Source organism: Cyanistes caeruleus, chromosome Z (genome assembly GCF_971803275.1).
Source record: "Cyanistes caeruleus chromosome Z, bCyaCae1.hap1.1, whole genome shotgun sequence".
NCBI classification, from domain to species: domain Eukaryota; kingdom Metazoa; phylum Chordata; class Aves; order Passeriformes; family Paridae; genus Cyanistes; species Cyanistes caeruleus.
This window is the reverse complement of record NC_141732.1, coordinates 17,309,771-17,323,702: the sequence shown is the minus strand read 5'-3', so window position 1 is coordinate 17,323,702 and position 13,932 is coordinate 17,309,771. Positions and strand designations below refer to the sequence as shown.

The following is a 13,932-nucleotide window of genomic DNA, read 5'->3' as shown; positions in this document are numbered from 1 at the left end:
GGTCTCAGTTGCCTACTTCCCTAGTCAATACTGCTGCCTTGACAGAACAGTACTGCAGCACATCAGGTGCTAAAACTATTTATCTTCATTTGAAATTAATGACGTTGACATCAGTCAATTATTCCCCTGACCACTTTCTTTCTAACAGTTGCAATGTTTATTTTTTTTTAAATCTTATCATCTATTACTGTACGTATTACTGGGAATGGTGAATTTAATGCGACATGATCATCTTCATATGATCATCCTCCTCTCTTGGAAAAGGCATGCACCCTTCAAAATAGACATCTTAGGAATCTTAGGAAGTAAATATGCTTAAATTGCCTTCCACAATAGTAATATTTACTAGTCAGGAAGGTACATCTATCATCACGGCCAGGAATCAATATAGAAAGCAGTAAAGGTGAGGCCAAGTCAGAGGCATAAGGAGAAGTCCAAATCATCACACCCTGTTAGAGTTCACTCAGAGCTGAAAAGTGTAAGAAGTCCAGAGTACCCCTTGTAAATTCTCTAGCAATTTCTTTTTATTTTCTCAGAAGAATCTGAGTGGATCTAAACTTGTATTCTTAATTTTTACATTCTAAAACATAGAATCATCACTGAAGAACCAAATGTTATCTCTTATGCCAGATAATACTACAGATTTTCTGAGGTAACCACTTGCTCTAATTCTGAGCAGGGACTAAAGCGCAAAACTCTCAAGAAGTGTAGAATCCAGCACTTCTAGCAGCAAGCAGAGAAAACACAAATCTACTACAAAAATTTGCAGTTACTTTGTAATTTTTACATCACACAGAGAAACAGGAAATAATTTTGACCAGCTGTAAGATCTGGATTATTTTTACCCACAGTACCTCCAGTGCAACAACTTGAAGCTATTAAGGCTAGTTTAAATTTAGAACAGAGATCAAGTCTGATGTAAATAAACTTTGGCTGAAATCTCCTAATCAACAATGTTAAGAAATACATTGGTAGAGATCTGAATTTGCTTAACATTAAAGTGCACTGATTTCATCCCCATAACTTTCAATTCATCTCATGCAATTGAACAAGAATCTATCTATATGTAGTTTTAAATACGTACTGTGAAGACATTATTTTTGAGCAGTCCTACTTAGAGTATAAGTTTAAGTAAAAGAGAAATGTATAGTTTCCATCTCCACACTGGAAATAATTTTCCACCCATGTAGTTCTAATGAACACAGTAGATACCTTTCACCGACAGAAATTAATTTACTGGGTATTTCAGAGCCAGGGCTAGCTTCTTACCTAGGTATGTTGCACCAGGTATCTGTAACTTCACACACTGTAAGCACTTACACCTTCTCTCAATCTGGTTTTTGCACCAAAAGGTAAGAGGATTAAAAAATCCCAACAAACCAAAAACCAGCAACCAAACAAAGTCAAAACCAACCCCACTCCCCTACCCCCACTAAAACTAGCACTCTCAACTAATACTTGTATAAGTAACAGCATGATTAATCATGCCACAGGATCAGGTTCTTAACACATATGGAACCAGAATATACAGATGATGAAGGTCTGCAGGCTTCACTGTAAATCAGCCATTTATATGTATCTCAGTAGAGATCTTAACTTTCACAATAATTTCCATTTGTATCTCAGCTTTGGAGGTTTTTTGCATGTCCTCAACACTCTTACTTAACAAATGCTGAGAACATATGTTGGCAGCTGAGGACAAAACTATCACTGTTTCAAATACCTAGTATCTGCTGTGAATGAATTTCCGTGGCCTGAATGAATAGTATATATCAGAAAAAGAAATCATGGGTTTCAGCTGTAGAGTGGTTATTTTTTTTCATACTTAAAACTAAAAATAGAAGCAGTGCTTTATACATAATTTTATTGCAAGAAAAACCCCAAAACTTTAAGGTACAGAGCAGCAAAATTAAGCCTCATGGTGAGGATTAGATGGCATTGTTTCAGGTGCATTTACAGAACTGTTGCTATCCACAATGGATTCTTACAATTTAATACACATGTATGAGCCAAGTAGAGTTTTTTAATGTGTTGCCTTATTATTACAAGAACTGAATCACTGAGATTTTTCTTGAGTTCAAAAAAGCATATTATTAAATACAAGAATTTAAGGCATACATAAAACAAGGCTCTTTTATACAGTAAAATGTTTTAATTTTTCATTGGATTGCAACAAAAGATGTTGACTTAATTAAAGAATCTGTGTGTTACAAAGTCCCCCAAAGACTTCTTTCTGTAGAAGTAAAAATATATTTGTGTAATTTGTAAAGATGATTATCATGTGGTGCTCACTCTATATATATCTGTACTGTGGATTAATCTCTTAAATCTGGGCAATCTGCTTTTAGACAAAACATAATAAAGTATTTATTTCTCAGAGAACAGAACTCCTTCAGCAAAATATGTTTGGATCCAAAGCTTTCTTATACTACCTTTATCATGTATTCTGCTTTGCCTGGCTTTCTAAACCTTTTAACCCATGTCACAGTTTAATAATCACTATTTAATAATTATAATCATTTCCTTATTAACTGGGTATTTCTTTTCATTCTTCTAAGGCACCCTGCAGTCCAAGACAAGGAAACCTCTTTGTTGATTAGTTATTTAAGACCAGCAACAATAACTATGCTGGAAAGAAAGGTGCTTTGAGAGGATTACACAAAGCTAGTTCTCAACAGCACCAAGCCAAAGGCAGCAAATTACAAACCCAAGTACTTCATTGCATGTAACCAAATTGGCTGGTTGAAATGCTAATTGCCTTTCAGCAAAGCCAAAGGCAGACAGGGGACCCTGAGCTTCAGAGAATGACAAGCATTTTTTACTCCACTTCTGCACCATTGTCTTGCTGAGAATTATTCAAAATCTATTCATAAAGGTAGCTCTTTTCCTAACCTTTAAAAATGTGGGAAATTTCTAAAGCTCTTACCAATACCTCAGATGTGTTGGCCCGCCAAACCCATAACAGATGGCTGAATTAAAGCCATGTTAAACCCTTAATGAAGCAAAGCTCGAAATGATTCAGAGCAGTAACATATTGGACCAGCCCAGGATAAGTGACTGAGAAGTTTCTTTTGCCATCAGAAAATGAGAGTCATAACTGTATTCCAGTTAATGAATTTATACAAGATACAAAATTAGATGAACAAAAATAGAAAAAATCATATTGCTGTTACATTCCAGAGAAAATTCTGTCCTGATAAAAAAAATCCACAAACACAAAAGCTGTGATAAGCAAGAAAGCGTCTTCTCTGTTGTTTAATTTTACCAGATAAATTTAGTCTGTCAAATATGCCTGTTTCAATAAGTACTGGCACACTTATCCTAACTGAAAACTTTGTTTGGATTTACAAATTATTTCAGTAGAAGAAACTGTAACAATAGTTTTATAGGAAATATTCATAAACCAATCTATGAGACATTTTTTTCATATTTGAGGCGTATTTCAGAACTTAGAGTTTGAAAATTGTTTCTGCAAACTGCCTCAAGTTCTGGTTCAAGTTCTTACTCTTACATAGAGTAAGCTAAATCTTGGAAGTGATTATTTACACTTGTATTTCTCAGTGAGATTATTTACAAAAAAGTTACTTAAAGTGAGACTTTGCAGAAATTTGTGAAATCGTTTGTCATTTAGTAATTTTTTTCCTGAATAAAATATGGTACATTGGGTCCACCTGTAGTAAGACAAATGACAGGTAATTTTGTTTTTCCCTGTCAATCTTTTTTTTTCCCCTTAAGAAATCATAATTTAGCTCCTATTAGACAGACATAATTCTTTAATTTGAGGAACTATGACAATGCCTACAACTGATGGCAATGGCTTTATAAAATTCAGTTGGATATGGAGATACTCTTAATACATATTGAGAGAAGCATTTAGACACTATATATGCTTTTTTCTAGAGAGGAAAAGAACTGTTGTATTCACGTGCATGTACAAAATTGGCTATACCTTAACTGGCCAGTCTTGTAGAGCTGAAATGCAAGCACAATTTCCACAAATGAGTACAGCTGATCAAGAGGACTACACATGTACAAATTATATATATGATCATATTTTTAGAAGGTTGATGCCTAATAGTCCATAAGCAAATAATTTCACCATATTCTTTTTATTTACTCTTGTCTATGTTTTTGTTTTTCTTAGTTTTGACCCAATAGATTTAATTTCTTAGACCTGAATCTAAGAAATTCTTATTTCTTAGAATTGACCCGATACCAGGAACACCCTGGAAGATGTTAGGATTATTCAGAAATAAAATTTAGCTAAATTGAATCAGGTACCCTACCTCAAATAATACCATGAGTCATACATAAATTTTTCTGTTCCAATGCTTTCAAGAACACCTTGGACTAAAACACTTCAGATGTAGCTGAGACAAATTTTAAATCTCTCTTCAAAGTGTGAAGCAAGAACATATTTTTCCAATTTTTCAGTAAAACATTCTAAAAATAAAGTCATGTTAAGCTTATAGAACACTTTTTAAACCACACTTATTAAAAATCCCTTCATTGTTACCATGCCACAATCCTGAACAACTATCGTAGCTGTGTAACAGTATCAAAGGTGGTTTCTAGGTCATCTATATTTTTCTCACAAATTGTTAACAATTCATTGCTGCCCAAGGAATAAGATCCTCACAGACTTTTGTAGTGGTATTCTTCTTTAGTCTTACACAACTAAAGGAATACACTTTCATAGCTTTTCCAATATTTTAATTTCAGTCATCATATTTAGGTGTTAATTCAAATATTCATGTAAGTATTTGTAGATTTAAGCACTCTGTTTTTATTTAAATGGGGTTCCAAAGCAAATGAAAAACCCCTTGAAGATAATAAGCTTAAATAACAAAATTCCATAGGAAGTAGAGATTTTAATACAGGCTATGATTTAGACCCAATTCTGAAATTTTTTTTCAAATAAATCTCACAACAATTTCTCTGGGAAGAATTGCACAGTAGATTTGAATGCATGAGGATCAATCTCATTCACTAGCACCAACAATTTGAAACTCATCCAGCATTGTTTTTCAACCTTAAAAATGCTGACAGCACAAGTAAACTTCCCAGCACCTGTCTTCACAAAAATAGATACAATTTTTCCCATGGATTTTCATGAGTCCAGGACACAAACCATATTTACAATCTAATAAGCATGTGGTCCCATTATCCCTGTTAATTAATAAATCACTCAGATGTAAATTTAGTAAACATCATTGATTTCTTCATCTAAAGCTATTAAAACACAAAAGTGTATTAGAAAACTGCTAAAGCATAAAGCTGAGCTTTAGAAATCAATAAAATCATAACTACCAGTAATAACCACAAATTATAAATTGTACACCCTTGAAATGTGGTAGCTCTTTTATTATCAAATATTTGCCCATTTCATTTCTAAGCCTATTACACCACAAATCATTTGATTTCCTCAGGAATCTGGTTCTTTTCATTCTTTCCACATGGAAACCCTGAAATCTGTTTAGCAGGAGAAGCTTGTTCTAGGCTTAAGGGACAGATAAACTAAATATATCACATTCTATCTTCAGTCAATAAACTGCCCTCATAATGCCCTAAGAGTCACAAAATACTTAGCACTTAACTGAAAGATCTATTCTAGAAAATATGCATTAAGAAAAAAATTAAAACTCTTCTGGCTTCTATATAATGAATAAGATTTCTTAAAATCACATGTTATTTCACATCTGCACTATAAAGCACTTACAGACTCATTAAAAAACAATGACTGATTTTGGCAACGAGTTCCATATACATTTGAACTTTATCTGGGTTAGCAAGACTAAATTATGCAATGTCTTATATAGACTCAACACATCAAAAGCAAAAACAAATGCAGTATTTCTATTTGTAATCACATGTCATATTGTAATTATTAATGTTTAAAACTTATTACTTATTAGACAATGATTTGAAAAATTAATTCTTACTTTCAACTCACTCTTCTTTAAAATGAACAGTGCATAGGCAGCCCCTCCCCTTCTTTCTTCACCTAATTTAAACTGCCAATGTTTTGTTCCTTCTTGAGAATCAAAAATTGTCATCTTCAGACTGAGCTGCATCCTGATAGCATCCCCTGAGAACCGGATTTTCCATTGGAAAGAGTATTGTCTCCACCTGCCCGGCTTTGCAGAGCAGCAGGAGAAGCTGCTGGAACAACAGAAACCTTAGCAGACTGTCACCCTCCAGCAGCCCCTCATGGATGAGCGGCAGGCTCAGTGCCTGCCGCTGCTAAACCCCGGCCCTGCCGCAACAGGTGCTGCCTGCAGAACCGCGGGCTGGACAGAGAACATCTCTACACCTGATACAGCTGCTTCCAAAGCAACTGCTGCCTCAGAGAGAGGGACAACAGACGTACCTGGACCCTGGGAGAGGAACATCCGCGTCTTCTGGACTCCGCCAGCCGCCTGCACGCCCTCTGTCACTCACGCATTATGCATTCCCGTCTCCTACTCCTCCCTCTGCTCTGCGCAGCGTCCAGCACTCTCCTCCCTCTCCTGACTGCTGCTGCCTTCCCACTGCTCTGGAGGTAGAAGGGGGTGGGATGGAAGAGGATAAAATTTTTTTCAAAGCCCAGCAATTGCTGCTGCACTGCTGTTGTTGTGATAGAGCCAGCCCCTCCCTTAAGAGCCTTGACAGATCCGTCACTCAGCTTGGAGTGCACTGTTGTATTACTCTGCACAGCAAAACTGACAGGTTTTAATATTGGATTGTGACAGATTTTGGATTCAAGTCCTCAGTAGCACCTGAACACACAGCTCATCTTAATTCACAGCTATTCAGTGCTCTGGATGGAGAAACAATTCTCTGTTAGAGAAACAATTTCCAGTCCTAGATGAAGCATTCCAGATCTAGACATTTCTTTAGCTAATATCAAATTCGTATTTAATGGTCACCACCATCCCAAGAAAATCCTGAGCCACAAGAAACACACAAAGGCAACACTCAGATCCTGTCAGTGTTGGCTCCCAAACTCTCAAATTCTCCCACTTAATAGCAAAGAAGCATCAAAATTTCTTCTTATCCAATAAAAGATAGAAGGAATAAATAGAGCAGAAATATTTGGGCAAAATAAAGACAGAATCTAGAACACTCTATGCCTCCTGATGTAATTAGCCTGGTCACTACAGCAATCTGTCCTGAGTTACGATGATTTGAGAATAACGTAAACAAACATGGAAAGGCAAAGAAGATGCTAGTGAATGACGAAAGGTTAGAAAAATTACTTAGTAAAAGACATTTTACTAAGAAGCATTTTGCTTATAAAAAATTATGTTTTAAAGTAGAAGCATTCCACCTAACAAGACATCCCCCCAGTGTAGACTCATAACAGGACAAGCCTCTAAGAGGTGATTATTTCTCTCCTCTGACAAAGAAGGGAGTCCAAATAGTACCCTCAGACTACTACCTAGCTTTGTTAGGTAAGAAGAATCTCTTTATTTACTCTGTATATAGCTACAGAGAAAATCAATGTTGATAAATAAAAATTTGCAGTATAACTGATAAATGCATAGATAATCTAATATGCACACAGGAAAGTAGACATTAATAATCAGAACAAACTCAATTTCTTAAGAGTGGAGGAAATATTGGGATGATTCATCAAACATTATAAAAATTCTCTTTTTTAAAAAAAATAAATTAAGTGTGTGGTTTTTTTCTTCTAAACAACTATGCTGTGCATGTAAAAGGCATTCAGGTGTTCTGTTTTATCATCTGTTTTATATCTTCAATCCCTTCTTGCACTAGTTCATCTTGGTTTACATCTGAACATATTTTTTGAACAATACTTTATTATGCATAATCCTCATGTACCAGCACCAGTTTATCTGAAAAAGAAAGAAAAAGAAAAAGGAGCAAAAAAACATCCCTTCAAAGGATAATACTATTAGTGCAGAATTTTGCACCAGGCAGAATTTAATTTATGAGCATGAGAGATGACTAGCATGTTTTTCAATACCATACTGTTACTATATTTCAGCTTCAAAATCCAGATACCATATTGCTTTTCCTCTTTGGATTAACTGGCCAAAAGAATAGTGGAGGTATAAGATTATTTCTGTCCTTTATTCTACAATGTTGTTTCAGCTTATACTTAATGTTTTCCTCTCTTCAGCCAGTTTCTGTTCACCTCCCACTAGCTAACAGAGGGCCTGCCTTAGCTGTCATTTATTCTCAATTACAGAAAGTCTGAGGACATTCAATGTTGCTAGTTACTGAGCTAGAAATCTAAGGAAGAGTGAGAACTCAGACTTGGGCTCAGTAATTCACATGGTAATTCTCATGAGCTCTTTCCACAAAACTGCATTCTGATCAAAAATGGCTGTACCTTTTGCTGTGTTCTCTGACTCAACACATGGTACTCCATGTTTTCTCTCAAAGCCTAAGAATTCCCTGATTATCTTTTTTCATTTTTATCATACCAGGGATTTCTGCTTCCTTTTGTTACACTTGAGGATGAGAGAGAGAGCTCCCATAGGATTTTGCCAGTGATGGTCCTCAAGCAGCTGGAAGGCTGATGGTGATTGACATCAGACACTCCACACACATTTTTAACAACTCAGCATGCAGCCCATACTGCACTCCCAACCCTTAAAAATGTCAGAGACAAACAATCAGGACTGGTATTGGACCTACAACAGATCTGACATTGCACAGAACTATGCCTCCAGGTCAACCTTAGCTTCTCTTTTCAATAAAAGCAGAAAATAAGGTGTATTAAGTACTCCCCTCACTTTGTTTGTTTGGATATCCTTTGTTTTGAAATCATTAAAACTCTGTAAGCAAAAAATGGCTGTACTGAAGTAAACCAATACTGAAAGCACCAGAAACAAGGGACTCCAGTTTGTTTGTTTGTTTTGAAACCTTGCCTTTTCCCTTCATTGGCATCATCTGAAAGAAAAGACCACAGAAGAGGGAGTTAGAAGAAGAAATAAATCCCTGAGAAAGAACACATTACTTAAAAGAGAAAGAGGAAAAAACATCTAATAAAGGCTTTTCAGGCATGCATATTTTCTCTTCTTTACATTTTTGTTTCTATTAAGGAAAACTTTTGTGTTATATCAGTACCACTTAATTTTTAGTTATAGGTACTGAAATCTTAATCTACAAATATCAGAAACCAAAAATAAATGCTCTATAGCATTTTTATGCATAAATATCACTAAAATTCACTTTTGTTTTCACCTGCAATATCCAAGTTTCAGAATTCTGGTCTAAACACCTATTTGGATGCAAATATCAAACAAAGAAATTAAAAGAAAATTGAAATTTTGGTCCTGCACAGGTGTATAGGTCTATCTATCACCTTTTCTGGTGCTTTAGCTGAAGCAGGCTCAGCTACTCAGAAAAAGGAAGAATGTGCATAGCTTTTTCATAGATCATTGCTTAATTATGATATAATAGACAAGTTATTTTTACTTCTTATTTAGAAATAAATCTCTTTCCAATATAATGCACTTTGGAACTATGTAACATCCACTAGATACAGGCAGATACGGAAGGTGATCTTGCTCCTTTCTTCAACGGAGCAATCACGTGATACAGAATATTTTCATGCAAGGAACTCACTTGGTTGTCAGATGTTGGTTGTTTGTATTTCTTTACGAGAATTTTCTTTAAACGATGGTCCACAGTGCAGAGCATTTTTGCAACACAGACCATGCTAGAGATGGCCACAAGCACTAATGTCCTTCCCTGTGAATGCAGAGCTGAAGCTCAGTTTTTGATTCTGTACAGATATTTGTTTGTTTTGATGACATCTAGGTTGCATTCCCCTTTCTCTTTTATTATTTAGTGTGATTCACACTGGGGTCCACATCCAACTGGCAGTATTGAAAGAAATACAATATAGCCAGAACTATAGAACATGCCTTCAGTAGCGTAGTCCCCAGATAACTGGGCTGTCAGGCTTCAAAAGAGGGCAGAACCAACCAACACTTACATTAAAGGGCTGCGTTCATCTCACAGCCTGACTAGTCTGTACTAGCAGGCTTCTGACCTGCTATCCCATAGCAGCTTAGGATCACGGTTGGGTTGTCTCTTCTTCAAAATGTGAAGTGAGGTTTCTGATCACTTTTTGGTTGTTCTATCCACAGTCTCTGGAGACTCCTATCCAGCCCTCCCACACCAGAGAAATGCACAACTACGGCCAAGTGTCATCTGATGCCAGAGACTTGCACTGCTCTTTTTCCTGAACTTTACTACATCCTTTTGTTGGGCTGGGAGTGCTTTAATATCATAATCTTGATTTTACTGCATAGGTTTCTGATGAATAAACATACACATGCTGGAAAGAGGAAAAAAAGGAAAAAAAACATAGATAAATGCAAACAATGCTAATAAACTGATAAGACTGAATGACAAAATCTGAGTATTATGCTTCTGACTGAGCAGTTTATGCCCACCTAGTTCATGTGCAGACATATATAGGTAAAATCAGACTTTGATCTTCTATTTTTCAGAAAATTCCAGGACTTAAGAAACTGAAAAATGAGAACTTCCAAGCATATTGTGCTCTTTTTCAATGGACGAAGATTAATTTGTTTATGCTTCCTATGACCAGTTTCATGAAAGTTAACCTTTTTATGGTACAACTCCTTACTTGCATGCAAATAAAGCATGCTGATGTTAACACTTTAAAAGATAAAAAATTGAATTGTTCCCATTATTAGAAAAAAGTAATGGTTCATAGCATCTGCTCATTAAAGGCTGCTATATTTAAACACACATTACAGCAAAAATGCTATTTATAGATTCGTAAATTTTTGATTTGTGAACTCTCTCATTTGACAAGACTTCTACAAAAAGTGACATAGCTTTTTAAAAATGTTAATTTAAATACATTAAACTGAACTAAAAATGAACAATTAATGAGAAAATAACTGCTTAGTTTCAATTTAGCGCATCTTAGATTTGAGTGATCAAGCTCTATCATGCCATTTTGAGACAAATGAGGTAATTTTCTGTTACTCTATTGATGCAAGAAGAATCTCATCCATGAAGGGTCGGTTTGATCTTACAATGTTACACAGCTCATTTCAAACCACAGTGTGTGCTTACTGGCTTGTGTGCCACATGGAGAAACAGCATGGTGTGAATTGTCAAGAACTGCTTGATGCTCCTCTTATGCAGGTTACTGCTGCTAAATGAAGTTGCAGTCTTGTTCCTTCAAGGGTGCTCAGCTCTTCCTTTGCAGCGTATCACTGACAATGTACATTCTATACAGAAAATAAGTACTTTTCTCATAAAATATCCATCAAAACACAACTTCTGAGCATGTCAAGCACTAGACTGTAAATTCAAATAGAACAGTTACCAAAAGCACATTTTTCTGTGAGGTAAGACATAATGAAAATATGAAAACCTCGCCATAATCTCTTGCATCTAATTTGCTCTTAATTTCAAAGTCCTCAATAAACTATGCAAAGATTAAAGCAAGAAGATTCCAGGTGCTGCATGCAACTTAACTTGCTTTCCCAGCTCACAACTAGGCATTCTGTTCCCTTCCTTTTAAACGAGGAAAAGAACTACCAGAAAATACAAAATCCCCCATGTTTTTCAATTTAAGAACTGACTCTTTTCTTTTTAAGGAAAACACTGAAATGTTTTTTCGCTAACTGATTACCTTCTCCCCCTCAAGATCAAAGACAAATGACTTGAGTAACTGTGAAATTAAGTACCTACAACAAATCCAAACTTCCAGTGTAAAGCTTTAAGACCAAGACTCTTGTCTCAAAAGTAACTATCTTCTGCGTTTATGAATTCATTTTCCTGGCTGAGTGGAATCCTGGCATTCATCCCTGCCTCTACAAAGAGGTGCTGAAACAATTTAGCATTCTGATGCTGAGATGGTGCTTCTGAGGACTGTCAAGCACATAGAGGAGAAAACAACTAAACCATGCTAATACAGCGGATAATGTGCTTATTTTGGAGTTGGTCTCCAAGGGAAAAAAATGTAATTATTGTCAATACATCTGCTTTTAGTTTCATTTACATTTTGTGCTTTGTAGACATCCAGGATTTTAGTTTCTGCTTTTAGTTTCATTTACATTTTGTGCTTTGTAGATATTCAGGATTTCTTTCTAATATAATGCCTGGTCTGCAACATCTTTAATATTATTTCAAATTAAATAACAGTATATCATTGTTTTATATTGCTTTTCTAAAATGTTATGCATTTATAATAATTTATTCCCTGTGACACCTGAAATATGAGTACCTCAAATGTAAGCAGATCAAAAATATAAGCTCTTAATTATGTTTATACTGCAAAGCATCCTAAAGCAACTGCATACAAAAGTTCTAGATGTGATCTTTGTTACCTAGGTATTAGAGAGGGCCACATTGATGCAGGCACACCATTTAATATATAAATATTCCTACAAAAATGTAACTCATGTAACAGTACTATGAAACACATTTTCACATGGTCTTTTAATTCATGGCATTCCAAATCAAAAGAGGTTGCTCAGATAAGAAATAAAAATATTCCATGAAAAAGTGACATATGAAGGAAAAACTACTGAAATGCAATGTTTAGGGCACAAAGTACAAAATAATAAACCCCATATTGTTTAAAATGTGTATAAGATCAGCTAACTCGATCTTTTAAAGTTGTTTCCAGTTTATGCTCACCATGTGTGGTGCTTCCCTGTGGCTTGTTATTTTACTTCAGTGGCAGAAGGAGGAAACCAGCAAAGCTCAGTATCCATACTGCATAGCTCCACGTAACCATGGAAGCATTTGTCCACTTGTCAGAGCCTCTCCAGAACGATTCAACCATTCATTTCATTGAATCAATATTGAGGCTTTTAAGATTTATTACTTGAGGGAGGAGGAAAACTAATAAAACAAACTCCTGGTTGCTTCCCATTAAATACAACTTGTCACAGTAGGCATATTAATACTTTGTAAACACTTTACCGATGCCATGTGGGCTACATTACTATCTCTCCAGATGAAGATTACTAGTAACACATTTGCATTCACATGCCTGATAGTCTCTGAAAGAACTTAAAGGTTTCTGACGTGTTCTGCTGTCCCGTATAGAAGCTGACTCAAAAAGAAAGAAAAACGTTGGAAGAAAACAAGAGTGAGGAAAATCTGTTTTAAAATTCATGAATTCAAAGAGTCTGTTTCTATTAGATCATTCTTGTATTGATATCATAAAAACTGAATGTAATCATATGTTAAGTGCTTTAAAAAATTGAATGGAATGATTTATTTTGCAAGTACTTTCAGAAGCAAAATTGATACAAACATGTTTTGTAGGAAAAACAACAATTTCTTGAGCTGTATACTGATAAGTATTTGGGATTATATATAGCTATATATATTATCATTGCAATCCATTTTATATTGAAAATTTTAAAGCAAGCATAGTAAGATGTTTACAACTACAATATTATTACTCATTACTAATATCAGGAGCAGAGTATTACTCCAACAGTTCCACTTACACCCATATGCCCTTATAGGTGAAAAGTGAAGGCACATTAAGCATAGAGTTCAAATATTTGTCAGTATAGTAGGCCGTGGATATCACACCTATTTCTGTATCAAAGACTTTTATGACTGAATCAGACCCTTTACCATGAGGTAGTATAGCCCCACTCCCACTCCCTTCTACTATACCCTCTCCCTTTGATAAAAAGCTGCTCAGCATATACCACTATTCCAGCCAGAAGCAGCTAAAAACAAAGGATGAAAGTAATGTTAGAATATTTCAGAGAATTCTCTTCCTTGCCTATAGGCCTCTGTTCACATGGTAAGAACAGTAGAGGCATGGAAGAGGCAGCTGCAGAGCTGACAGGATTGCAGGGGTACTGAGGCCAGTATGAGGGCACTTTCCCACCCAGTGGAATGACATAAAAGGACAGTTTGCCAAAGAAAGCTTTTCTCCGCTGTAGCCGTAACAAT

The 13,932-nt window shown here is 35.6% G+C and overlaps 1 protein-coding gene across 1 annotated transcript in view; it reads right to left on the bottom strand.

Annotated features, from left to right (window-relative positions):
• ADGRV1 (adhesion G protein-coupled receptor V1) overlaps nucleotides 1–13,932 on the bottom strand; it is a 269,547-nt gene that overhangs the window by 249,653 nt on the left and 5,962 nt on the right. Inside the window, exons 4-5 of the mRNA XM_086866622.1 lie at nucleotides 11,074–11,231; nucleotides 6,371–8,904 (exon numbers count right to left, since the gene is read on the bottom strand). Of these exons, the coding sequence (XP_086722748.1) occupies nucleotides 6,371–6,392 (22 nt within the window). The 5' untranslated portion in view covers nucleotides 6,393–8,904; nucleotides 11,074–11,231. The remainder of the gene's footprint in view (nucleotides 1–6,370; nucleotides 8,905–11,073; nucleotides 11,232–13,932) is intronic.